The sequence below is a fragment of the Peromyscus californicus genome, unplaced genomic scaffold (genome assembly GCF_007827085.1).
Source record: "Peromyscus californicus insignis strain IS unplaced genomic scaffold, ASM782708v3 Scaffold_17__1_contigs__length_78620276, whole genome shotgun sequence".
Lineage (NCBI taxonomy): Eukaryota > Metazoa > Chordata > Mammalia > Rodentia > Cricetidae > Peromyscus > Peromyscus californicus.
The window spans coordinates 49,786,402-49,814,064 of NW_026294469.1; the positions used below are offsets into that span (position 1 = coordinate 49,786,402).

The 27,663-nt window shown below is 48.7% G+C and overlaps 2 protein-coding genes across 5 annotated transcripts in view; one reads left to right on the top strand and one right to left on the bottom strand.

The window, feature by feature from the left end:
- The window catches only part of Pde6a (phosphodiesterase 6A), a 51,154-nt gene extending 44,638 nt beyond the window's left edge, over window positions 1-6,516 (top strand). The window contains exons 14-18 of the mRNA XM_052742764.1: window positions 1,335-1,398; window positions 1,820-1,894; window positions 3,701-3,784; window positions 5,562-5,709; window positions 6,116-6,516. Coding sequence (XP_052598724.1) covers window positions 1,335-1,398; window positions 1,820-1,894; window positions 3,701-3,784; window positions 5,562-5,709; window positions 6,116-6,192 — 448 coding nt within the window. The 3' untranslated portion in view covers window positions 6,193-6,516. The remainder of the gene's footprint in view (window positions 1-1,334; window positions 1,399-1,819; window positions 1,895-3,700; window positions 3,785-5,561; window positions 5,710-6,115) is intronic.
- A 2,980-nt stretch (window positions 6,517-9,496) lies between these two features.
- The window catches only part of Ppargc1b (PPARG coactivator 1 beta), a 117,672-nt gene continuing 99,505 nt past the window's right edge, over window positions 9,497-27,663 (bottom strand). For 2 of the 4 annotated variants that reach the window (XM_052742270.1, XM_052742268.1), the window contains 4 exons: window positions 25,978-26,053; window positions 23,604-23,725; window positions 17,830-17,984; window positions 9,497-16,892 (listed from right to left, as the gene is read on the bottom strand). In XM_052742270.1, coding sequence (XP_052598230.1) covers window positions 16,792-16,892; window positions 17,830-17,984; window positions 23,604-23,725; window positions 25,978-26,053 — 454 coding nt within the window. In that variant the 3' untranslated portion in view covers window positions 9,497-16,791. Of the gene's footprint in view, window positions 16,893-17,829; window positions 17,985-23,603; window positions 23,729-25,977; window positions 26,054-27,663 lie in introns of all 4 variants that reach the window. The other 2 variants (XM_052742269.1, XM_052742267.1) reach the window with 1 other exon arrangement.

The window sequence follows — 27,663 nt, forward strand, 5'->3', positions numbered from 1 at the left end:
ACCTGCAGGCACACATACATGTGTACACACAAGCACGCATAAACTCATACACACAAATAAAGAAAATGTAAAAAATGAAGAAAAGAGTCTTAAGAAAAAACTCTAAGCAGAAAACTTGGTTCAGAGTCCAGTCTTTCCCCACTGGTCCCCTCCAGTGGGTCTCACGGAGTCAGGTTGACCCCTCATGCTTCATCTGTGTCAGGCATGGCTCTAGGCAAACCGTTTTTCTCCTCTCCTCTGTGGCTCCTTCCTGCAACACAGCTCTGAGACAATGACCTCATACTCTGAGTTTTATGTCCCACCCCCTCCCCCTCCTTACAGCCCAACATGGACCTTCACCTCAAAGGCCGGCTCAGCTGACTGTGAAGTGTTTTCTCCCTCTGTGGCTCCAGTTCTTCCCTATCCCAGTCCTTCTGCTCTCTGCTGTACCCACTGCGTGATGGCCTGCCTTCCCGTCAGTGTGAGACGTAACTACTCACTGAACCCTGAGGTTCCCTGTTGGCTAGTGGGCCGGCCAATGAGTCCCAGGGGTCCCCTCCTTCTCTCCACTTCCCTCGCCTCCAGGGTTTGTGGTGTAGGGATATCTCACCATGCCTGGCTTTGTGGATGGGTGCTGGGTGGGAATCAAACCTCAGGTCCTTAGGCTTGCAGTTGCAAGCCTTCAGGTGACTCTGTAGCCTGATACCCTTTTTACTTTTGGGAATAAACTATCAATCTGTACGCCATGAGTGGCGCCGGATGGGAAGTGACGCTTGTATGTCCGGCAAAGTACAGACTCGTCCTGTCTCTGTTTGTGTGTCCAGAAAAGTACAGACTCATCCCGTCTCTTCTGTGAGATGGAGTCAACTCAGGACAAGGCCCAGGCTGAGCAATCAGTTTACATAATATACTGTAGCATGGAACGGGGCCCAGCCTGATCTTAACAGTAATAAATACGCAGTGTGTTCACTGCACACACACACACACACACACACACACACACACACACACACACACACACACACACACATCATGTCTGGGTGCTATAGGCCGACTTTCATATTCATTCTCTCATTTCATCTTGTGTCTGTTCTATGACGGAAGCACCGCCATCATTACAGACAAGAAAATAGAGGCTTCGAGGCGAGTCGGATGGCAAACCTCTGATTCTATACGGAGGCAGGATTCAACCTCTGACTTGAAACTCCAGAGACAAGGAGGGGAGTGAGCCCTTGCCTCACACAATGGTGAAGCGACCTACTGGGAAGGGGGAATATGAAAGTGAGGGAAACTGAGTTATTTGGCGTTTGGGGCTTTAAGTGGCTCTGGACTGATGGAGAGTATCCTGTGTGCAGGGCCATGATGATGACCGCCTGTGACCTCTCAGCCATCACCAAGCCCTGGGAGGTGCAAAGCAAGGTAGGGACACTTTCTGCCCCGGGGCAGTTTGCTGACCACAGTTAATGAGGCTGGACCCTTGTAGCCCAACTCCACTCTCTTGGTCTCTCCAGTGACACATAGGAGTATGAGGGAAGGGTGGGCTTTCCTCTTTTGCTGAGCTTGAAACACGAGTGAGGGGCCGGGCGGCGGTGGCGCACGCCTTCAATCCCAGCACTTGGGAGGCAGAGGCAGGCGGATCTCTGTGAGTTCGAGGCCAGCCTGGGCTACAAAGCTACACAGAGAAACCCCATCTAGAAAAAGAAACACACACACACACACACACACACACACACACACACACACACACACACACACATATACACACACACACACAGGAGGTGGGAGTGGATAGAGGGTCTGGCTCTGGCTCTGCCTATGTGATCGGGTCCATCTGTTGCAGGTAGCTCTGCTGGTGGCTGCTGAATTCTGGGAGCAAGGTGACTTGGAGCGCACCGTGCTGCAACAGAATCCCATTGTGAGTAGGGAGGGGGGGGTCGGCGAGTACAATTTCTTCCCGCCCCACAGATGTGACCAATGACATAGGGCTGAGTGACCTCACCTCAGGATGATCTTTCACTAGCACAGTGGTTCTCTGAGATGACCCATGGTTCCTAGACCACCCTCAACCTCATTCCTTGAGAACAGAACAGGGAGGGGGGGGACCAGAAACACGTGCTCTACCGTTATTCACCCCTCTGCAGTTTGAGGGCCTTGCTGTCAACATGTGGGTCCTTAGCTCCCTCAGCTAAGTAGAGCTTGACCAGTGGTCACCAACTGATGGCTCTTGATGTAGAGGTGTAGGGGCCACTTCCCCGGGCTCTGTCCTAATCAGATAGAACCTGCTAGGGGAAGCTTGTCTATCTGGGAACTTATCTCACCCCTGAGAGCTAACTTGGCTGGGTCAGTCAGCTGGCTTCTGACAGTTAGAAACTGTCCCCAAAGGGTGGAGTTAGGGAGAAGGCTTGGAGAGGCTGAATAAAAAGAACAAACCACCGATGGAGACGGATTGAACTGTGAGGGCACCAAGGGTGCATGATCACCACGTTAGCCCTTAGGAGTCCAGGGAGAGGGAAAGGCCGGTGGAACAGGGGGAGCGTGGACAGGGACTCTGAGAGTCCCTAGAATTTGAGGTCTTCCCTCCTCCATCCTCTCTTCCCTTGCCTCGCCTTGCCCCAGGCAGATTTTTAGGACCAGGGCAAAGAGCAGCCACCAGCTTTGCCAAAATATCGTAAGAACGGTCTCTAGGCCGCTTACTGAGACTCATCTCTAGAACCTCTCGGGCCGAGCAATGAGCACCACTGTCTTTCTTCTTTGTTTTTCTTAATATTTTTAAACGCTGACTGAAAAGTTAGCGATCTCGTTGTACCATTAGCCAGAGTCAACAATTAGCGAAACCTGCCATTCTTGCTTTACCTGTTCGGCCCAACGCCGCTGCCCGTTTTTTGTTTGTTTGTTTGTTTGTTTTTTGGTTCTTTTGTTTGTTTGTTTGTTTGGTTGGTTGGTTTGTTTTTTTTTGTTTTTTGTTTTTTTTGTTTTTTCCTTTTCTCTTGGCTGGGGTATTTTGTGTGACTCCCAGAGGCAGCCATTTCTTCGTAAACACTTGAGCTCTAAGAGAGATTTGATTACAGATAAAAAACAAAGCTAGGGCCACCAGCATTTCACGCTTACAACATCAACAGTAATACTTTACAGCGACTTACTCCCAGTCTCTGCTCCTTTTCCCTGACGGAGAAAAAGAATTCTGTTGATTTGTCCAAATCAGAATCCAAACAGTGTGGCGCCAGCTCTGAAGCCTCATGGAAGCAGCCGCAGGTCGCTCTAGCCTCCCTTTCTTCCTCCCCTTTCCTCTCCTCTCCTCTCTTCCCATCTCTCTCTCTCTCTCTCTTCCTCTCCCCCCTTTTTTCCACCCCCATGTCATTGATAAAGGCAGTGTGTCTGTTTGTATAGTATTTCTTTCCCACACTCTGGCTTGGTCACTTACATTCTGTATGCTCATTAACACATTCCCCTCTGTATCCTATATTTTCTCCAAATTGCCAGTCAAATCTGGTGAGTTTAGGCTTTTATTTTATTTTATTTCTGAAGCAGAGTCTCACACATTGAAAGTTGGCCTTAACTCGCTATGCATCCAGGATGACCTTGAATTTGTTATTATAGGCTTGTACCACCATTCATATTTTTTCTTTCTTTTCTTTTTCTTTTAGCAAGGATGTTTCTTAGGTTGGGTAAATCCCTACTGTTGCCCCATGTCATTATGTTAACTCTTTCTCTCCCACGACAGCCCATGATGGACAGAAACAAGGCAGACGAGCTCCCCAAGCTTCAAGTCGGCTTCATTGACTTTGTGTGCACCTTTGTCTATAAGGTAGGCAGGCTTCGTAGAGTCCATTGGCCAGCAGGGATAATGAACCCTGGCAAGCACGTAACACTTTGTAGAAACATTTTTACCTCCAGTGGCACGTGGTTCTCAGGACAGGGCTATAGAGGCAGATGGTGGGTACTTTTGGCTAAAGCCTGGAGCTGGGTTCCTTCTACTTGCTCAATAAATGCTCATGGGACAAATGACTAAGCATGCTTTTATGGACACGATGTCGTTGTGAAAAGGTGTCAGAATTTCTCCTGGAGTTCTTGTCACGGTTAGTCCTCTTCTTGAGAGGCCCACACCACTGCCAAACCCATCTCCACTATCCACCTGCCCCCTCTTCATTTTTGAAACATGGTCTGGCTATGTTGCCCAGGCTGACCTCCAACTCATGATCCTCCTGCCACAGCCTCCAAAGCACTAGTATAATGCATATACTACCGTGTATAATGTATAATGTATAACACTGCCATGCCGGCTCCACCTCCCATTAATTATTTGTTGGCCACATTATACACAAGGAGAGAGAGGACAGAAATGGTAAGTGGCAGGGCCAGCACCTCTGGACCCACCTGTGCAGCAGGGCTGGAGCTGGGCCACCTAACACCCAGGCCAGGGCTTTCTACAATATGAGCTGTAGGTCCTTTGCAGGGAAGACAAACAAATGATCCCAGAGGGGCCAAGTGTCTCTGTTGTCACACAGACCAAGCAGGGCTCCGGTCAGCAGGACAACCCGGCTGATGTTCACACTGCCGGCGGTATTATTATGAATGGGGGTGCTAGGCTTCCTGGGTACTGACTTAGTCCCAACTGCTCTTGGGTGGGTGCTGTTACTACCCTGCTACCTAGATGAAAGTGATCTTTGGCAGTGGCCGCCCCAAAGCCACATAGCTTCTGGTAGAGCCTAGACCATAACGTAGGCATCTCTGGGCACGGTAGGCCTTGACTGGCCCCTGCGGCAATGGACCTTCCTCACCTCAGCAAACCTCCTTTGCCAATCTGCAACCCATTCTCTCACCTATGGATGCAGGAGTGATGAGACATCCCTCACGGGGAGCCTCAAAAGACCCAAGGAAATAAATGGCCCCACAGATCGCAATGCACTTTGCCCAAGTCGTTATCCAGTCCCTAGAGTTGCAGGAGGTGGTATGAATCATCTCAATCACCCAGTTTCAGTCAGTGAATATTTATGAAGTGTTTGTGAGGTCTAGACCAGCGCTAAGCCGGAACCAAGCGAGGGGATGAGGCAGCCAGCGTTCCTGCCATCTCCAGGTGTCATCCTCGGGGAGAGGGAGGCAGAGGGAGTCATTGTGAGGAAGTGGGAGCTGATTAGGGAGGGTTTGGGGGACATGCAACGGGGGGGGGGGGGACTCGGTTTACCTAGGGGGGTTAGAAAAGGTTTCCCTGAGGAAGTGTGAGGGAAGTAGGGACCTCAAAGAAAAGGGGAAGGATAGAGTGTTCTAGAAAGAGAAAAGTTGTAGGAAGTTCACAGATGAGAGGGAACACTCTCATGAGGTGAGACTTGTGGGGGCTTCTGGATGGTGATACGGACCAGCAAATGGCATGCTAAGACATACGTTTCACCCCGAAGGAATGGCCATGCAGGAAGGCTCCAAGCAGGGGATAGAAGGGGCCAGTGCCAGGCAGAAGGCACCCCACCGTGAGCCAGGGTTCTGGGGCAATGGCCCCTGCTTTAAAGTCTCTCTCTCTCTCTCTCTCTCTCTGCCTCTCACTTCCTCCGTCCCTCTCCTCTGTCTCTTCCACACTTCTCCTCCCCCAGGAATTCTCCCGTTTTCATGAGGAAATCACACCCATGCTGGATGGGATAACCAACAACCGCAAGGAATGGAAGGCGCTGGCTGACGAGTATGAGGCCAAGATGAAGGCGCTGGAGGAGGAGAAGCAGAAGCAGCAGGCAGCCAAGCAAGGTGGGCAGGGGAGGCGAGGTGGGGTCTTGGCCAGGCACACATGCAGCATAGCATGCAGTGCATATGGGCCGGGACGGTTGTCTCCAGTCTGAGGGTACTGAGGCTGCTGGAGGCGAAGTATTATGGCTAAACCACACAGTCAGTGCGGGGCTCTCCCCCAGATGTCAGTCCCCACAGCTCCCTGTGTCTCACCGGCAGCCGGGCCATGGTTGCCACTTGTCACCCTGGGCTGCTGCTTCTCAGTGGGGAGGCACTTCTGGTCCCCCCCCCCCACACCTCCCTCATCCCCCCCCCCCCATTCTCTGCACATGCTAAGCCTGGAGCTTCGTCCAAACAGGTCAAAGGTAAGTTTGCTGTAGGTAGCTTTGTCTGACCTGCTGTGTGCTTTCCTGTCTGAACTTCACAGCTGCTTCCGGGACCCAGCCGGGAGGAAACCCCAGCCCAGGGGGCGCACCCGCATCCAAGTCCTGTTGCATCCAGTAGCTGAGGGCATTGCTGGCAGGTGGCAGAGCCCTCAGGAAGGAAGAGGTCCCCCAGGCCAATGGAAAGCCCCGTGTCTTCTTGGACAGTTAAAGAAGCGGGAGTTGAGAGCTGATGGAAGATACAGCGGGCATCTATATCATCAAGTGGTTTTAGATGTTGTTTTTGTTGCAGTTTTGTTTGTTTTTTTCTTTTGTTTTAGACAAGGACTCACTGTGTAACCCTAGCTGTCCTAGAACTCGCTCTGTAGCCCAGGCTGGCCTTGAACTCACAGAGATTCGCCTGCCTCTGCTTCCCAAGTGCTGGGATTAAAGGCGTGCGCCACCATTCCTGGTTTAGAGGTTGTTTTTAATCTTGAAATGTCTACTGAGTTTAGCCCAATATTCTAGACTTCATATACTGACTTACTTTATTTTTTTTGTTCTTATAGTGCTTATAATTCTTGTAAGTTCTTATAATTTAGTGTTTTATTGTAAAAGTTTCTTGCTAATTTCAAAAGTAGAGAATTATACATCAAATACTCAAACTTACCCTCAGATTTGAACATCAAACTTTGGTCATATTTGTGCTTTTACATTCATTTTCAATTTTTTCCCTTCTCTCTTCCTTCCTTCCTTTCTTTCTCCTGTTCTTTCTTTCTGGATCCCACCATGTGGCCCAGGCTTGCTTTAAAATCTCAGGCCTCCTACCTCTGTGTTCACTACCTCCCATGACTTAGCTGAAATATTTAAAGGTCATTTCCACACATATCACTTCACTCTTCTGTAGTCTTTGGAGGAATTAAGCATCTTTGAAGGTCACACACATCTTACCGGGCATGGCAGCACATGCCTGTAATCCCAGTACCAAGGAAAGAGACGGGAAGATCAGGAGAGTTCAAGAGGTCCTGGTCTATACAGTAAGAACCTCTCTCAAGGGAAAAAAATCATGTGTCTTTTTTTTTTTTTTTTTTTTTTTTTTTTTTTTTTTTTTTTTTGGTTTTTCGAGACAGGGTTTCTCTGTGTAGCTTTGCGCCTTTCCTGGAACTCAATCTGTAGCCCAGGCTGGCCTCAAACTCACAGAGATCCGCCTGCCTCTGCCTCCGAGTGCTGGGATTAAAGGCGTGCACCACCACCACCCAGCAAACTCACGTGTCTTTAAAGGAACAGAGCATTTTCTAACACAGCACCGTTGAATGGAGAAGGTGAGCGCTTCATCCCCAGCTGTGGAGAGTATTCTGATGAGCCACAAAGGGAGGATGTGGGGGGCTTCAGCAGACAGCTTCTTCGGGGGTGTCTTAATGCAGGACACTGCATTTCTCAAGGGGACCTAGGCCTGAGGTAGAAAAGCCTGGCCACACTGCCCAACATGGGTCAACCGTGCAAGGCCATTCTAGCTCGAGGCCCGTAGGCTCTTGCTGGTCTCACATCACTGCTTATACATAGAGACCAAATTAGAGACCTTGTCTCAAACAAAACCAAAGAGTAAGGACAAAAATCATAAAAGAGTTCGGGGGTCAACACAATGACTTAGCAAGTCAAGGCTCCTCCCACTAGGCCTGATGACCTGAGTTCTGTCCTAGGACCTACCTTCACGGGCACACACACACAAGTGCTGGTGCGCTTCAACTTAATCCAGATGTCACATACCGAATTTAGTCATTCTGTTTCTTTTTGCTTGCTTTTATTAAGATCCACTTCTTAGTCTTGAATTTCCCACTCATTTCAGTTGGAGACCTTCTGTTCAACTAACGGGCCCTTTTGGCTTAAAAACAGGCCAAATCAGCCGGGTGGTGGTGGCGCACGCCTTTAATCCCAGCACTCCGGGAGGCAGAGGCAGGCGGATCTCTGTGAGTTCGAGGCCAGTCTGGGCTACAGAGTGAGTTCCAGGAAAGGCACCAAAGCTACACAGAGAAACCTTGTCTTGAAAAAAAAAACAAACAAAAAAAACAAAAACAAAAAACAAAAACAACAACAACAACAAAAAAAAACCAGGCCAAATCTAAGTATGCCCCGCCTGGCCGAGTTAGCATCCACATAACTAAACTGACATCAGCAAAAGGACCCAAAAGTTGTCAATATACCAACACGCACAAAAGGCTGCCAAGCATATCTGCCATATTTGCTCCAATTCCAACTTTATTTCTATTGTTTCTCATCCCCCCACCCCCACCCCACTTTTAAAAGCTCTAACGAAGGCTAAATTTAAGGCTCAGAGTGATGCCTTGCTCGACCCAGAGGCTGTGAGATGAGTTGGACTAATCACCATCGCCACTGTGTGCAGGCACAGGCAGGTAGTGTGGCTCTTGGAACCTGCAAGAATTCATTTCTTTTCCCTCTGCCAGTATCGTGCTGCTAAGACAGCATCAGCTGCCCCATATTCTGTTAACTGTCTTTTTTTCCCCTCCTGGGGTGGCACACAGCACCACCCGCCTTCCGGAAATGGCTATCTCTTACACATGTCTTCCTCCCAAACTGGGGGTTGGTTCTGCAGAGCTTATAATTAAAGCGACTGCCTCAAGGAGAGGGAAGTGCACCACTTCCCTCCAACTGTTTATGAACCACAAGCCTACTCTAAGGCCCCTTTTTAAATAAAGCAGGAAACTGAAGGCCAGAGAGGGGAGGGGGCTGGGTCCAGTTACAGCCCAGGTCCCTGCCTTCTTCCGGAAGATGTCCAAGAGCAGAGAACATTGCCTGTGGCACACACATCCTGTGACTTCCACTGCAGATCTACCTGTGCCTCGGCAGCCCACGTCCTGCCCTTCTGTTCAGGTTGCGTTACAGCAGGATGTGCCTGGACTCTGGTCTTTTAATTCTGAGCTGTTTCCAGCTTTGTTATAAGTGATACTAAGGACACTGGCTTTTCAAGCAAAGGCTTGTCCCTTTGTTTAATCATTGTCAAGAAGAAGAGAGATGACAGTACTGGAGAGAAGCTGCCCCGGAGCATAAAGGGTCAGTTCTGTTGGACTTGGCTTTTATCACTCTATCTGATGAGGTTGGGAGAGCTGCCCTTGGCTGGGACCCAGCATGGTTGTAACTATACTCCTACTAGTCACGAGGTTGAGGCAGGAGAACTGTAAGTTTGAGGTCAGCGTGAGCTACATAGTTCTGAACTCAACTGTCTAACACCATGGTACCAGCACACGGGACCTTCGATTTAATTCCCAGCACTGGGCAAATAAAAAAACAAACAAAAACCAAACCAAACATTGGCCAGGACTTTTTCTGAGGCAAGATTGGATCTGGATGCTCTTCTTCATTTGGTGAATAGAATGTCCCAACAAAATGAGTTCACAGGACCAATAAAGAAAGACACCCCTGAGCAGGTCTGTGGGTGGTATTTTTTAATTTCCATAGTGTATTTGTTCGGGTAATTTATAAGCAGATCACTTCACTATTTACAGTACATGAGCATAGATTCTACAGTTTTTTGTGATGTAAACAATAGCTCCCAGAAGGAGCTGAGAAAAGAAACCAGTTCTGAAGTATTTACAGACGTTAAAATAGAACTTTATACCCACAGAATAATAATACATAGAGCAATTTGGTTAAATTATCTACGAAACTATAGAATCTGACAATGTACAAATACAGGAAAACAGTTCCTCATTTAGAAGGTAAGACAGAAAAATCACACCGGAAATAAAATAGGGACAATGACAACCACAATAATTAAGAGCAAAGAAGTCTTCTTCCTCACCGCTCACGGATAAAGTATTTATATAAATAAGGACACAACCCAACGAAATGGGAAAAAAATATATAAAAATCTTCTACCAATTAAAAAAAATAGCAAAACTAAAAACTCGATTTTCAATCATTAGCGTGTCCTTTAAAAAATTAAAATTTAGCTTCTATTATAAATAATAAAGCAGATGTGTCCCTCTGTATAGGTGAAATTCTTGCACCTTTCTCAAGAAATGCATCAATGTAACACACACACACACACACACACACACACACACACACACACACACACGCATGCACGCACGCACGCACGCACACCCACAAACACAACCTTACATTCACATACCCCAGGCTACAGTTACCTTGTTGAGCTCCCTAATACGTAATGCCCCCTACCATAGTACCCCGGGTATGACAAAACCTCTCAAGCTTAGCCATTCCCTGGTTTGACCCTGTCACAGAGCTAGGGAAAGCCCTGGCTTCCTATTGCTCAAAATTCTCTAGACTGCATGGTCACACTAAGAGAAAGGGTTTTGAGTCCAAGATTTGGAACTGCTGGGAGGGAGCACAGGAACCACCTTGCCCAGTCAATTAAGGCTAGCTACCGACATCATCTCTTGAAACCTAGGGCTTGGGAGCTGGGGAGTCTTGCTGCTTCTGATGGAAGCATGTGCCCAGGCCAGTGCTAACAGGACTCAGGAGACAAGGAGGCGGGTGTGAATCTCTGGAATCGAGTGCACTGTGGCCTCCCGGATGGTCATCGTCCCCAGCAGCTACCTGGAAACCCAGGTGCTCCACTGCCCTGTCCCATGTACTCCCAGACCATGCGTCCCTTGAGATTTCCAACCTGTTTCAACTGGAATCAGAACACCCCTTCAGAAACCAAGGTGGGAATAGTTTATGACTTATTATTCCTAACATAAAAAATCTGACAAGATTTTAAAATACAAAATACAAAACACAAAAAATTAAAACAAAAACAAGAACAACAAAAAACCTGTTTGGCTATTCAGTGGACCATATCAAAGGTCATGGCCAGGGCCCCTTCTCCCCCAATCCTCATACCCAACTTCTTTACTTGTCCCAAAGGTCCCATGTAAGCCACCTAGCAGAGGTTCACTTAACAAGGTTGGCAGCTTGCCTGCCAGTATTGCAGTTACAGTAAACCTCTCTGGACACCTGGATACAGGGTTCAACCCCATCTCCTCTACCACAGAATTAACTAGTGACTTCCCGGACCGCAGAGGCATCTAGGTAGTTGCTAATGTTCCGAGTTGGTACTGAACACATAAGATAACTCTCTTATGTCATTGTTATTTCACTGCCAAGCTAATGTTGGCCGGCATGGTGACTGACCAAAGGAACTTAATTTTGCCTTCCATCATGGTGGCCAGTGGACACTAGCCTTTGAGCACTAGACTGGTGACCACACATTGATAAGGCAAAGTGCTGGCTAATCCCCTCCACAAGGATACTACCCAAGGCCAGCAAGAGGGAGCAAGGAGGCTTGCTAAGGCTTCCTTGGAGAATCCTTTGACAAAAAAATAATATGGCACGGAGGGGTTGGAGCCACATGAACACCTTTTGGAGGAGCTGCTGTACAGTAGAGACAACCATCTACAAAACCATATGCTGCAAGCCCCTCAATTTGGGTATTTGGATGTCCGTACTCCTTCCGAAGTACAAGGCATTCTGATGAAATGGCTTTGTGAAAAATCTGTCTCCCCAAATCCCCAAAGGCTTGGTCACTGCTGCTATACCATTAAAGATTCAAAAAAAAACAAAAGCTGCCCTAAACATATGCAGTGTGATCCAATGCCTCCTGCTGCCCCATGTGTTTTTACAATCATCTGAAAGCAATGTGCGAAAACTGTCTAAGTCGAGCTGTTTGGGGAAAACAAGTGTATTGCTAATATTGTCTGCAAGCAAGCAAGAGACGGCCAAGTGGTCACAACATTCAGATTCAAAGCTGCTCGGTGGGGACAACGACAAGGCTAATTAACGCAAGACTGGAAGTTGTCAGGCAGCCCAACGAGGGGTTAATTCCTTACCATCCCCACGAGAAACTATGGCTTGAGTCTGTCCTGGCAAGCGAGCCTCTTCCTGTAAGGCACCTCGGCCAGGGCTATGTGGATCTCCTCCTGCTGACAACCTTGCCGGAAGTGCCCCTCCTCCCCCCAAAACACACACCCTGAGCTAGCCAAAGAGTGGGGCTCCGGGCTCCCCCGGCCGGCCCCAGGATGAGAATGCTGTGAACATGGGGCAGCCTCGTTTGCTAGCTCAGGGAACAGGGGCCTAAGGTCAGAGAGCAAGTAAGAAACTTAGAGGGAAAGGACGCTCCACGAAGCATTACAATTGGCTAGGCTGTTTTTTTTAGTCTTTACGAAAGTGGGTACCAAGATGTAAACCCGTATCATTCTGTTTTCGTGGGCTTCTAGTGGAGAGGACAGCCAAGGACTGGCTGGCTAGCTGCAGGCTCTTGTGGCTGCTGCCTTGGAAGATGCCCGTATCCTTTCTCACACTAGCCCCCTTCCCTACCCCCTCACCCCGCCTTTACGACAGCACCTCACATAGATAAAGGGTACACGTATTGGCCAGAGGAGAACGTGGAGCAAGGCTGAAGTGTACAGGTTTCTCAAAGTGCTTTCATCAACTAGTGCAAAGTGTCTGACTAGCTACTTCCGGTTTGTTCCGGTGTTCCGCAGCTAGTATCAGGGGCGCCCCGCCCACGCTCCCATCTGTTCTAGGCCAAGGCCATCTCTGTACATCAAAGTTTTTAATCCCAGGCTCTCCCGGCACTTACCCTGTATCCCCTGACTCTTCAAACAGCAGCCCTGGAGCCCATCTGTGTGCAAAACCCTCAGGGACTTGGAGAGTAGCGTCAACATATTGCACATAAGTACCAGTTAGCTTCCTTCTGCCCCAGTGGGAAGGGTGAAGGCATCCCTTTTCTTTGGCTAATGAAACCAACAGGTTCACTCTATTTACTATTACACACCCAATCCCTTTCCACTGCTACGCGTGACACTGGGATATGGCTTTCTCAAGCTGATCTCGACCGCTGAAGGTCAAAGGTTTAGGAAAATACTTTTGACCTCAGTGAACGACATCACACACCCTCCAAGGGTGAGTTGGGTTCAGAGAGAGGTGCCCTGCTTCTGCGGCAGCAGGGTCAGCTGAGAGGTGAACTGAACTCCAGGACTGAGGTGCCTGCACTTTTTCCCCATTTACTACCTGCACAGTGGCCATGGCAGGCCTATCACATCTTCCCCCCAACACTGATTGACCTGTAAGGCTTGAGGTCACAAAAGACTTCTTACTATACGTCTTCCCACATTAGGACTTGAGGGCCAAGTCTTCGTGGCTGGCTCGGAGCACACCTCCCACCCCTGGAGTCTTGCTGTCCACCAGAGGATACCACATCAAGAGATATAGACACAGGCATAGGATGGGCACTTCCTGACTCAAAGCACTTTTCTAGTGGGAGCCACAATGTTTGGGGGGGGGGATGGGGAGTAGGGACCTTAGCTGCATTCCATCCACTCATATTCTTTACCGATTTGATGCATTTACCTTCAGTAACCAGAGTCCCCGCCCCCCTGAGAGAGAGGACTCTGATTCAGTCTTGTAGTGACTGAGGAAGGAGATGGAAGAATTCCACTTAGTGGTTGGATTGGACATTTCTAGAAAAGATACCAGCCCAGCACAGAGACGACGCGGAACCTGCCCTGCCTGGGCGGCGGCCAACACAGTCTACAGGAAGCTGTATGGCAATCACAGGTAAACATCATTGAGACACATCAGGACAGCTACGATGAGATGGTTGCCAATAGCAGCTGCTCCCTCTGGGTTCCTCCTTGATTCGATGGGAAAGAGACCAAGATGGACTCGTGGTCTCGGAGGGGCCTGACAGTCTCCTTGGTAAATGGTATGCAGCACCGAGTGAATCTTCCAGAGAGAGAGAGATAATCTACAGGACTGGTCATCTGCCGAGCTGGTACCCTGTTGTTGTTTTTTTTTTTTTTTTTTTTTTTTTTTTTTTTTATGAGAGGGTAAGTGGAGAATACTAGAAACCCTTGGTGGACATGAGCTCTCAGCACGGACCTCTGGAATATCAGGCATCAAAGCCAGGCTCAAGTCTGCTTTGCTCAAGAGCCAACATCTCAGTGTCTTGGAGCGAACTGACTGAGCAGCTCCAATTTGAACCTGGCTGGGGAGAGAGAGAGACTTACTGTTTGCTAAGAATCTGTTTTTTTTTTTTTTTACCCCAGCAATCACCCATCTGGCTCAGTGTAATGGCGGGAGCAAGTAGGAAGAGCCCAGGAAGAAGGGACCCAAAAAGCCACAAAAGAAGTTCTTGGTGGGGTCAGAATTCAAATGGCTCTCCAGATTAAATCTAGTCCCTTTCCCATCAGCTGATTTCAACCAACACTCACTTTCCCCTGTGATTAGAGCCCAAGTTTTAGTGGATGCAACTGAAGAACTTTAATTTGGTTTTGTTCTATCCCCATTTTCCATGTGCCTACCATGTGCTAGGCAATGACCAACTATGAAGGAATTCAGAATGACTGGGTCCGTGCTGTGAAAAGTCCCATTTTGGATCTATGCTTAGAAGCCACACCTTCTCCAGTTATATTCATGTTTGCTATTCTACCCTTCCCCTCTCTATACAGTATTGGGAAGTCTTCTGCCAAGTAATGGTTTCAAGGGCATTTTTTTCCCCTCCAGGGATCAGGTCATGACAGGGATGGGTCAGCATAAAAACCAGCCAGCATATGGCTCTACAATGGTAGTCTTCCAAAGACTACCACTAGATCAGGATGCCAAATAAGTTAAACACCAACCAATTCGTAGTACCTGCCCAGAGTACTGTGTTGAGGAGTCTAATAGTACAACCGGGCTCAGAAAAAAAAATTAGTGTTATGCTCAATCAAGTATGACTGCATTAACCAAGGATGTGGGAGTCACGACTGTGACTAGACACTGTCTGAGCAGAAGCTAAGACGTCGCTGTCGAACTGTGCCCCTCAGTCTATCTCACAGAAAGGGAAACTGGGGTGTAGGGAGGCCAATGGATTTGACACACAGATCCTCTATTTCCCTATTTCTGCTAAAGTCAGTCTCTTCCAGCCTCATCTGTGGGTGGAGAGTATTCCTAACACCAAGCATAAGATCATGGGCTCACTTTTTTTACTGAGGTATTTGAAAATCTTAAAAAGAACACAATTGACCACCAATTCTCAAAGGAATAAGCCTGCCATTAGCAGCAGATTAATTTAGCTTGGTTAGTTTAATGAGTCATTTACTCTCAAACTTTCTTATTTGGCAGAACATTGCGGGGGAAGGAAAAAATGAAAGAAAGAAAATGTCACAAGACCAAGGAGGAACTGATCTATATGAAGTGTTAGAGTGGACACTGCCTGGCTGGTTCTCCCTCATGAAGGGCCCCTGGGAACCCGGAGAATGTCACACTGGATATGGCTTTGACAGTAGTCAAGAACGGTTTGAAGAGGAGCCCACCGTGAATGCTCCTTGGGAGTGCCTTGTCCACCCCCGACCTGTCCACCCCCTACTCTGCACCTTTACAGAGGAGGGACAGCAAGGACAGCAGCAGAATATGGGAGGGACTACCAGTTGCCCTCCCTGCCCAAAATGACTGCTCCTAGGGGAAGCCTGTGCACCATGGGCAGGTGTCTCAAAGCCCTGAGGGGTATCCACAGGCAGGGTAAGTCACAGGACACTGAGGATCAGAGCTGAGGGACACCTGAGCCTGTGCTGAATGAAGCTGGAATTTGCCTTAATGCTGGTGAGTCCACTGTTGACCTAATTCTCAGCTAAGCTATGAGGCTTCTAGCCTATTGCTCAACTCAGCTAACTCCACTCTTCCAGCCTCTGACTTTAGCATCTTAATGCTAACTACCACAGCAGGCTGGGGCCTGGAGTCAGGAGGCGTGATGTGGATGCTGCTCGGCATGCTCCCTGGCCATGGGACCTTGGGCAAGACACTTCACCCTCACAGGGCCCTGTCCTCTTTCCCTGTGGAATGGGTCTAATGCAGCTTGCTCCCCCTTCCTTCCGGGCACTCATGGCTCTGAGCACTAGAGACAGGCACTCTCCAAGTGTGAGTCGGACAGGGGAAAGGGATTCTCCTTACAACGTGAATGGAACACACTCAAAATAAAAGACACCAGGGCTTGGTAGAGGATACCTGGATCATCTCTCTCCACTCTTCCTACTTGTGACTGCAAGCCAATCATTCCTGGGGACCTAGTGGCCACCCAGCACCTCCAGGACTACGTGACCAGGGGAGCAGCGCAGCTCAGTAGCAAACACCTCATGACAGTGCATAGTTAAACAATCAAGGAAGCAATACGATAATCCCAGGCACAGGATGTCTGAGCCATAAATACATTTGTTTTAAGGATATACTTTTTTTTTTCAATTAAAAAATGAGTTGCTAATCCTGATTCTATTCACAAGTAACAATTTCATCATCACACGCTACAGACAGAAGATGTTATGGGGAACATAGCTCGAGTCTACAGAAGGAAGTCAGGTGGGTGGGGGACGGGGGGGGGGGGGGAGAGGGAAGGGGAGGGGCAGAGGGTGACTGACAGCACTCTGAGGTGCACCCAGGACGATCCGCTGGAAGCGAGGACACTAACGTGGCAGTGGAACGTCAACACCATGGAAACTCACGGACAGAAGCAGCTTTGTTCAATGTAAACATTGATTTGTTTTTCAAAGGGAACGACAGCAGATTCAAGTCTCTCTCTCTCTCTCTCTCTCTCTCTCTCTCTCTCTCTCTCTCTCTCTCTCTCTCACGCTCGCTCATTGGCTCGCTCTCCTTCTCATAGACTTATTTCCTTGAAAACGTAAACATATTGGAAGGGCCTTGTCTGAGGTATTGAGGTATTCCTCGAAGGTTAAGGCTGATATCAATGCAGGCTCTGCTGGGCCTCTCTCAGTAAGCTGTCAAAATCCATGGCTTCATACTTGCTTTTCCCAGATGAGGGCAGGGCCTCTTCTGACGTGGGATCTGTGGGTCAGGGAGAGGCAAGGCAGTGAGAAACTCAGCCCCAACCAGCAAATCTGCCACTGAGGGTGGGTCTCACGGAGCTGGGACGGCCAGGGTGTCACAGTGCAGGGATGTGGGACTGCCACCTCACGGAGCTGGGACGGCCAGGCTGTCACAGTGCAGGGATGTGGGACTGCCACAGTGTCAACTGCCATCCTGCTGTGACGACCTTTCCCTTTCTTCACGTTGACAAGATGCTCTGTTGTAGAGCAATGGGCCCCTGAACAGAACACCCTACAACTTGTTCCCAGCCAACATCCCAGAAATGGACTTTCGTCAACACCCTCCCACCAACTAGTGACACGACACACCGTTACTAGTCAGTCACAGAAGAATGCTAATAAACCTATCTCATAGGGATGGGGAAACGGAGTCTCAGAATGGACTGCGGCCAGGTGGAGTGCCGCCTGACCCGGGACCCACCTAGATCCCCTGATGCTCAGTGCTGTATCATGAAGGCTACCATGGGCCCTCCTCTACAAACAATTCTTTTCCAGGTCCTATTTCTTTGGATCTCACCAACTTGTACACAAATGGCAAGGCCGTGATGACGGTGACACACCGCCAATTAACGGCAAAGCTGCTGCCTGCTCAAGGGTCACCACGGAAGGAATGTAAAGAGGCAGGACCGCCATGGTGCTGCTAAGAGGCTGAGCACGCAGACTGCACCTTCCTGTGAGAACAGGAAGGTGACTGGTTAGAGTCACTCACAGGACCAAAGGCCAGAACAAAAGCAGGATGGCAGCCACAGACAAAGCTGCTGTGGGGTCACAACGGGCAGGAGCTTGATGTAGGGCCATGTCCAGAGGGGCCTTCAGTCTAGGTGTTATTAAAGGAAGTCACTGTGCCTCATGTTCTGGGACTCGAGAATAAATACAGTTAGGATTTGCTCTCTTACCATAGTCAGTGTATCTGGGCCAGCGGAAGTGCCGGAGCCCTCCATAGCTCAGGTGGAAGGAGGGCTCATTACGCTTCCTCAGGGTTGCGCCGTTCCTCAGGGACAGGGCAGCGTGCTCCGAACACCGGAAGGTGATGAAGCCGTGCTTCTCGCCTCTGGAAGGAGAGGATAGGGTAAGGGAGGATGTTTCTAGGCCAGTCTGGTGGACGTTATAAGAGCACACATCGTAGGATGAGGAGCAGAAAACCATGTCACATGCCCCCTTCTCATCGATGAGGGATAATGACATTGGATAGGCCAACCTCTGCAGCGTGAATGGCAACAGGAGCAGCTGAATGATGTTTGTCAGCTGCTGGACACCATGCATTGTATCATATTCAGATGGCTGTATGAGGGGGTACTGTCATGTCCACACACACCCCCTCCCAGGTAAAACAGGCTCTGTGGAGTTCAGGGTTCTACCCGATGGCATATGGCTCAGCAGGGACTCTGACGAGACCTCCTGACCATGAAGCTAATGCTCTTGATGCTCCCCTACCTCCCTCACCATTCCCCTGCTTCTGTTATGTCTCCTCTCCATCCATCCCACTCTGCCATCCGCTAGACCAGCGGTTCTCAACCTTCCTAATGCTGTGGCCCTTTAATACAGTTCCTCATGTGGTGGTGATCCGCAACCATGAAATTATTTTCATTGCTACTTCATAACTGTAATTTGGATACTGTTATGAATCATTATGTAAATATCTGCTGTGCAGGATATCTGATATGCGACCCCTGTAAAAGGGTCGCCGGCTCTCCAAAGGGTAGGGACCCGCAGGATGAGAGCCGTTACTCTAGCCTCTTTAAAGACAGCTTCAGCCTCCATTTCCTTGATGCCAACTTGTCCTTCCCTTTACCTGATATTGCTGATGTTTCAGACCCCTCTTAACTGGCACGGATGACATCTGTTAGTTTGCCTGCATAGTATCCACTCCCTACCTCTTCAGAGAGCATCAAGTCAAATGATAGTACTTCCCTGAACATGGTGCTTTTATTCAAGGATGAACCTAACACCTAAAGCTAAACCCCAGAGACCTATCCCAGATGTCTACTGGAACAGTGAGAGTGACTACTTCTCCCCCGGGATCTCTTAGCTGCTAAGAGGTGGGCTTAGAGCTCTAGAAGCAACCAAAAGTTAAGCCTACCTAGGGAGGAGTCAAGGCTAGGGAGACCTCCAGCCAGCAATGCTCTGGTAGTTCAGCTCTACCAATAAGCAGAGAGCCCTCTGACACCCAACCTCTCCAAGCTCCTACAACTCAGGATGGACCAAGAGGGGAGAGTCCTAACAAGCATGTACAGGAATCATGAGTACTGATGCTTGTCTCAATCAGGGCCAAACCTGAACCCTTTTGCGTCTATGAATGTCTGAAAATAGTTATCTGTCCAGACTCCCCTTAAGGAGCCTATACACCTTAACAACCCTAACAAACTGAGCCTCTTCTTTGGAGATTGCTTTGTTTTTCCATGTTATGTCGGCATGCAATCATGAAGACTGCAGAAAACTTTGCAAACTTCTATTTGTGTAGTGACTCAAAAAAAAAAAAACTGGTAAAAATACATAACATAAAAGTGACCACTTTTCACTGTATAGTTGAGTAGTGTTAAGTAGATAGACATTGTTGTACAACGAGTCTCCAGAAAAATGTTCAGTTAGGTTTGTTTTTCTGAGATAGACCTTACTAGGTAGCCCAGGCTAGGCTTGAACTTGCTCTGTAACACGAACTGTCCCCAAATTCTCAGTCCTCATGCTCCTAGCTTTCAAATGCTGGGACTGCAGGTGTGCATTGCCACACCTGGTGGGATCTACAGAAAATATCCCATCTCCTAAACAGTAAAGCTACATCCATTAACTAGCATCTCCATTATATCCCTGGGCCTCCAGCAGCAGCAGTCACTTCACTTTCTGTTTCTATTAGGTACATGGTATAAGTGTAAACATAACAGCATTGGCCTTCTTGGGACTAGCCCATTCCTTGGCATACTGTCTTTAATGGATATCCATATATATTCATCTATGTGAAGCGTGTTTTGCTTCTTTCTTAGGACTGCATAATACTCCATTATACATATACATTTGTATATACATACACATTATACATATACATTTGGATTATTCTCACTTCTCTGTTGTTGTGACCTATGTCTTTGTAATTCTTTTAAATATTTTACTATATACCCATAAGTAGAATTGCTAGATCACATAATAGTTCTACAATTATTTTAAGAAACTGCTATAATGTTTTCCAATATTAGTGATGTCACCTTATAGTCCACTAATACCTTACTTGGTGTGGTGGTTTAAATAGGTATAGCCCCCAGAGACTCGTGTGTTTGAATGCTGGTCCACAGAGAGTGGCACTATTAGGAGGTGTGGCCTTGTTGGAGGAAGTATGTCACTGTGGAGGTGGGCTTTTAGGTCTCATAAATTCAAGTCTGGCCAGTGTAACATAGTTTTAACTTCTACTGCCTGTGGATCAATATGTAGGACTCTCAGCTCCTTCTCCAGCACCATGTCTGTCTGCACACTGCCATGTCCTGCCATGAAACCTTTGAAACTGTAAGCCAGCCCCAATTAAATGTCTTCCTTTATAAAAGTTGCCATGGTCATGGTGTCTCTTCACAGCAGCAGAAACCCTAACTAAGGTGAAAGTTGGTACCAGGGACCAGGGTATAGGCTGTGATAGGCCTGACTATGTTTTTGGAACTTTGGGTTAGGGAAGCAGTGGAATGCTTTAAACGCTGCTTAACGGGCCACCCTAGTAGGAGCCTGGAAGACAGTGGTGCTAGGGGTGATTTGAACCACGGGAGCCTGGCTCAAGAGGTTTCAAAGGATAGCCGGGCGGTGGTGGCGCACGCCTTTAATCCCAGCACTCGGGAGGCAGAGCCAGGCGGATCTCTGTGAGTTCGAGGCCAGCCTGGTCTTCAAAGTGAGTTCCAGGAAAGGCGCAAAGCTACACAGAGAAACCCTGTCTCGAAAAACCAAAAAAAAAAAAAAAAAAAAAAAAAAAAAAGAGGTTTCAAAGGAGAAGAACTTAAGTGTGTTGCCTAGATCATTCTTGTGATATTTTGGTAAAGAATGTGGCTGCTTTTTGCCCTTATCTGAAGAGTCTGCCTGAGGCTAAAGTGAAGAGTTTTGGATTAATTGCTTTGGCAAAGGACATCTCAAAACAGCCTAGTACAGACTCTGTCATGTGGTTACTAGTGTTGACTCTTACGAAGATTTATAATGAAAAGGAGCAAGCTGAGCAAGGAAAAATATAAAATGTACAATTTGAGGAAGAAAGGGGTACCAGGAAGTGGAATGGAGCTAAGTCCTGTGTTCAAGGAGATAAACAGAGTAAGAAATGGAATACAGGGAGTGGTGACCTCAGGGCAACAACCCCATTCAGCTAAGCTTCCAACTTGTGAAAAGGAATTAAAGAACAGCTTAGGTCCAGGTGTGATGTTTCATGCCTTCAAGCCCAGCACTCAGAAAGCAGAGGCTGGCAGATCTCTGAGTTTGAGACCAACCTAGTCTATGGATCAAGTTCCAGAACAGCCAAGCTTAGGCAGTGAAGGGAACCATCAAAAACAGAAAGCTGGTGAAGATGTAATCAAACAAGAGGGCCATGTTCCAGCCACAGCTAGCAGCAGAACTTGGCACTTCAGCCATGTGGTTCTGCCTTTAGAGCCAAGGGTAGAAGAAAGGGGTTTTGAAATTTGCCTTCATGACTAAGAAAACCCCAAAGCAGGTGTGTGGCAGGGGTGTCCCTGCATGCAGTCCATTGTGTGAAGCTGTGAAGGTGAATCCTGGATTGCCTTGGAGACCCCAAGATGTTGGAGATGCCAGACCCATGGGATACCTGCCAAGGACAGCTGCTAACATGGAGTGGAACCAGGCGAAAAGAGAGAAGTGTGTTGTTGCAGTCAACAAAGCTGAAAGGAGTTGGAGATCTGAAGAGTGCTTTCACATCAGACATGGAGATGCAGAGCTTGGAGTTTGGCCAGCTGGTTTTGGTCTTGCTTACTCACAGCATTTCCTCACTATGCTCCCTTTCCTCCCTTTTGGAGTGATAATGTATATCCATGCCATTATGTTGGAAGCATGTGATCTTTTTTATTTTCATCTTATAATGGATTACAGTTAAGAGATTACATGAATCTCAGAAGAGATTTTAAACTTTGGACATTTAAACATTGTTGAGACTGTAATAGATTATAGGGACGTTTGATGGACTAAATGCATTTCGCATTACGTTATGGATACAAACTTATGGGGCCAAAGAGTGGAATGTGGTGGTTTGAATGGGTATGGCCCCCAAAGACTCATGTGTTTGAATGCTTGGCTCCTAGGGAGTGGCACTATTAGGAGCTGTGGCCTTGTTGGAGTAAGTATGGCCCTGTTGGAGGAAGTGTGTCACTGGGGGTGGGCTTTGAGGTCTCAAATGCTCAAGCCAGGCCAGTGTTGTCTCAGTTGCTCTTCCTGCTGCCTACAGATTCAGATGTAGGGACTCTCAGCTCCTTCTCCAGCACCATGTCTGTCTATCACCATGTCCTGCCATGAAACCTCTGAAACTGTAAGTCAGCCCCAAATAGACCTTTTCCTTTATTAGAGTTGCTGTGGTCATGGTGTCTCTTTACAGTAATAGAAATCCTGACTTGGGCTCCATTTTTCCACACCCTTAGCAGCTCTTTTTATTTCTATTTTAATAGTACTATGCTGGTTAGTTCTTGTCAACTTGACACAAGCTAGAGTCATGTGGGAAGGGAGAACCTCAGTAGAGGAACTGCCTCCATCAAACTGGCCTGTAAGAAGACCTGCGGGGCATTTTCTTGATCAACGATTGATGGGGGCGGGCCCATCCCATCGTGGGTGGTACCATCCGGGGGCTGGTGGTCCTGCATTGTATAAGACAACAGGCTGAACAAGCCATGGGGAACCAGTGTAGTGAGCAGCATTCATCCATGGCCTCTGCTTCAGTTCCTGCCTTGAGTTCCTGTCTGACGTCCCTTCATGATGGACTAAGGAATGAGCTGAAATAAACCTTTCCACCCTAGGTTGCTTTGGGTCATGGTGTTTGTCATAGCAATGGACAGCAAACTAGAGCAGTAGCTATCTAACTGGATAGGAGGTATGGAATGACAGTTATACATGAGATGACTTTCTGGCTAAAGCTTTTTATTGTGATTATTTCTGTTAAATCAGAATTTTAAAATCCTAATAACTTAATTTGCAGGTGCGATAGCAGATAATTTGAAAAATCCATGGCATCTATATTGAACGTTGATAGGCAACTTGGCTTTTTGCATATTCCCTTACAGATAAAATCCTGCTCCTCTAGGTAAATGAGGACCAGCCAGGCCTACTTAGCAGACTGCAGGCCCAGGACTTGCTGCAGAGGAAGGAAGGCCTGTGAGTGACATGGAGACGTGCCACAGTGAGTCCCCAAACAAGCGCATCTTCAAGCAGTCAAAGAGCACTTCCTGGCCTGCGTGGTTGTTGGAACAAAGGCCTTGAAGCATACATGGGCTCCAGCTCTTCCCTGTTAACGTCTCTGAGATTCCTCCAGGAAGGAAAGCAGCAGAATGGCTGGGTTTCAGTCGCGCCGAACGTTCGGAGGACAGAAAGCATGGAAACTACCTGGCACCGGGTCACGCATCAGCAGGACATGGTGCTGTCACCAGTTTTATAGTCATCACGGTCCTTCTCCCAGCTCCCTGCCCCCACCCATGTGCAACAGCTGCTTCCGGCTTACCTCTTACTTCTTGTCAGCACCTGGCACTCTACTATCTCACCAAACACCTCGAAGCGCTTCTTTAGTTCCCGAGAGCTCATGTCACTGGAGAGATTTCGGACGTATACCACACGGCCTTCACCCTGCTCAAGGAGGACCGAGAGGGGACCCCGTCATTATTCTCAGGGAGTCTCTGTCTAGGCCTGGCTGGGCAGCAACCCTGCGAGAGTGACAGAGAGAGAGGACCACGACAACCTCTACACCAAAGGACCTGCCCTTGTTGGAGCAGGGACCACTGAGTGCAGGAGAAGAAGCATGCCCCCGGGGAGGCACCTGCATGCGGGGACTAAGCAGCGCCTGGGCAGAGAGGCGCTGCACCATCAGACATGTTCTGCTCAGCCCTGTGCTGAGCCTGCAAGCTGCGGAGAATACACTGGGGACCTGGCGGTTTGTAGGGGTCAGAGTACACTGGAAGGAAAGATAATGAGATGGGCGTTAGAGCCGAAGGAGTCACCATTTTATCTTGGAATTTACCAGGGAAAGCTGGATGAAGCCATGACACAGACACCCCACAAGTCACCTTCAGGAGAGGTTAGCTCTATGCTAGATGCTAGTGGGCATGCAGAATAGACAGGCAGAGGAAATGATCAGGGAGGCCAGGCTGCAACCTCCTGCCTCTCCCTTGAGATCCGTGATGTGATGGACTCGCGGCCGTTGCCTGGATACCTGTGGGTTGAGGCAGTGTGTGGCCCAGACAGGCTTTCTCTATGCACAGGAACAGCCAGCAGCTCTCCACACAGCCCATCCGCCAACCACAGATGGCAGGAAAGAAACTCCAGAGCAAGGCTCTACAATAGGACCACGTATGTGGTCCTGGAGCCTGCTCTGACACACTGGAGTCTATCCAGGTCCAGAGAGAAAGCACCTCCTCCCCAGACTCCTGATAACTTCCTGAATTTCTGCCTCCTACCCCCCATTCTTAGGCTCTGTACACTTTGTCCCCAAGCTCCTTATGGATACCCCTCATAAGTCACCAATGTAAGTATGTTACCCCCAATGGTCCAAATTCTAGTCAGGACTCTATCAATCTCAGGGAATCTATACCAATTCTTAATCCCATCAATTTTTCTTTGCTTGTGAGTCTGTTGTCTCTCTCTCCTTTCTGTCTCAACCACGGGAGTAGGGACTTAATCTGTCTTTATACTGCTGTCCCTTGTAAGCCTAGGGTTATACCAGGTGTCAAACCACCGAACCCAAGAAGACTATGCTCACTTGTGGTCTTGTTCTTTTTCATTTGAGATAGGGTATCACTATGTAGCCCTGGCTGGCCTGGAACCCACTATGTAGACCTGACATTTATCTTTGGTAAACTCAAAGATAAAAATGGTGGCTCCGACGGCCATAATGCCCGTCTCCTTCTCTCTTTCCAGTGTACTCTGACCCCTACAAACCAGACAGAGACCAACCTGCCTCTGTGGACAGAGCCCCACCTCCCAAGTGCTGGGATGTAAAGTGTGTGTCACCACACCTGGCCTTAGTTTTGTTGTTGTTGTTTTTTGTTTTGTTCTGTTTTAGGGATGGGGTTTCTCTGTGTAACAGCCCTGGCTGTCCTGGAACTGGCTCTATAGACCAGGCTGGCCTCGAACTCACAGAGATCCACCTGTCTCTGCCTCCTGAGATCTGGGATTAAAACCACTGCCTGGCTTTACCTATAGTTTTAAGTACTCATCCCACAGGCGGTGTACCTCTGGGATTTGTGTGCCCCACCCCCCCACGCCCACCTCCCAAAGCATGGCAACCAGTGAGGCTGCTCATCCTTTTGTGTTTCTGTTGTACCCTCCCTCCCTCCTTTCAAGGGCAATGACGTAACTGACTGACCCATGCACCCTGCAGGCTGCCGGGAACAGCTCTGTGGGTAACCCCAGCGTCTAGGGACAAGCTCTGAGAAGATCCTCCAGGTGGGTGGGGGATGGAACAAGCTTACTGAGGGACCCCTTATGAAGCATAAGGCCCAACTCTCTTATGTACAGATGAATAAACTGAGGCTCAAAGAAGCTAGGCACTTGCCCAAGGTCACACAGAAGACGCAGATTATGACCTGGCCCACGCAGCCTATCTCTGCTTGACCCCCACCATCCTCTGTTTTGATCCTTTCAGATTCCCTCAGAGTCCTAACTGGCTACCCGCTGCACACCAAGGCCAGTCAAGGGCTGGCTCTGCACGGTGCTACCCTTAACGGCTTTTGGCTACCCTTGTTACTTTCAAATAAGATAAATAGTTGTGTCCTGCACGCAGGCTACAGTCCATTATTGCCCAGGCAGAGGCTGAAGGCTGGTGGGCTTAGCATTTCCTGACACCCCATTTACTCCAGGCCCAGGGACCCCGGATCACTTACGATGGCCTTTTCCCGCCGCTTCCTGGCATGCCGGGCGCGCGGGGTTCCGTCTGAACAGGGCCCTCTGCTCTCACGTCTGTCAGGGAACAAACAGGGCACAGCGCTCAGTCCCCCTCTTGCAGACACCCAGCCCGGACTGTGGGACTGAGCACTGGTCAGCTGTCCTCTGCCGGCTCCCAGGCTGAGAGCCCTGGGAAGCACCCTGTTCTAATTCTGGCCCTGACCTTCCAGGCCTTACCTTTCTCTGCTGTTAGAAAGCCCTTTCACTTCCTTGCCTTATTGATTGGATGGAAAAAAAAAATCCCAGACGGTCTTATATATTCCCATTTTCCAAAAGAAAGTCCGAGTCCCGGGTTCCAGCTAGGATTTGCCCTGAACTAGAAATGGGAGAAGCCAGAGCTGGAATCAGGTCTCAGCTAGAATCACTGCTCTCTGATAGTTCCTACTCCAGTCTGGAACAGGCACGTCCATGGTAGAGCTCATCATCTCCTCCTGTTCTCAGGGCTTGCAGCCCCACCCAGGGCCTGCCCTCCCCCAAAGAGAAGAACATGAGGCTTTGGGCCACACAGCCTGAGCGTCAGGCCTGGTTCTACTACCTCCCTATGGAGAGTGACCTTGGGCCAGTCTACCAATCCTCTCGACTTACTTCTTCATCTGCAACATAGGTATACAGCCAACTGTGCCCACCTCCTGGGCCATTGGTGAGCAGTAAATAAAACGCACTTAAAAGGTTAGATTAGCCGGGCGGTGGTGGCGCACGCCTTTAATCCCAGCACTCGGGAGGCAGAGCCAGGCAGATCTCTGTGAGTTCGAGGCCAGCCTGGGCTACCAAGTGAGTTCCAGGAAAGGCGCAAAGCTACACAGAGAAACCCTGTCTCGAAAAACCAAAAAAAAAAAAAAAAAAAAAAAAAGGTTAGATTAGTACTGCTCATTTTTTTTCTATTTACCGTCTCTGGTCTCAGTTTCCTCATCTATAAAATGGGGCTAAGAAATACACGTGTCCTCCAACTGCATCTGTGAAGCCGAACTAAACGGGATACCAGAAGGCGATGTGACTCGCTAACTTTCAAGTGCTATTCAGTCAAGGATGATCATTCACTGAGATTCGAGTTGGCGAGCCCTTTCCTTCTAGATTGAGACTGGAAGTCACGGGATTGAGCTGGCATTGTTCGACTGGCCTCAACGCATTTCTTGTTGATGGCCAAGGGAAAGAAAGTCTGTCTAGAGAAGGCTGTGGTTTTCCAAGTTTGTCAGATACATAGCTCTGTGGGCAGTTGAGCAGGGATAACCAAGTCACTCTGTCCAGTGAACAGCAATCACCAGGTTTACACTGGGCCTACATCTGAGAAAATTATGAATCCATAGTCTCAAGGAAGGTCTGGTCTCAATTTTTGGGCCCCTGGAATGCAGACCCTGTTCAAATCCATGGGCTAGGTGGGAAAAGGAAGCGCTCAGGAACTCTCCTGCTGGCCCTGGTGGATGGGCTCAACATTGGGGAAACGCCAGTGGCGTTAGGAACAAACCTTCACAGAGAGGTGTGTCCCAGCAAACTCCTGGGGAAGGAGAGAAGAACCGGAAAGCAAGCCTTGGGAGTTCTGTGAGGCACCACCGTGCCGACGGTTTGTAAGCGGAAGCTCGGGGGAAGCCATTTATAGTAACACATAACTTAGCACTTCTCCACACCGG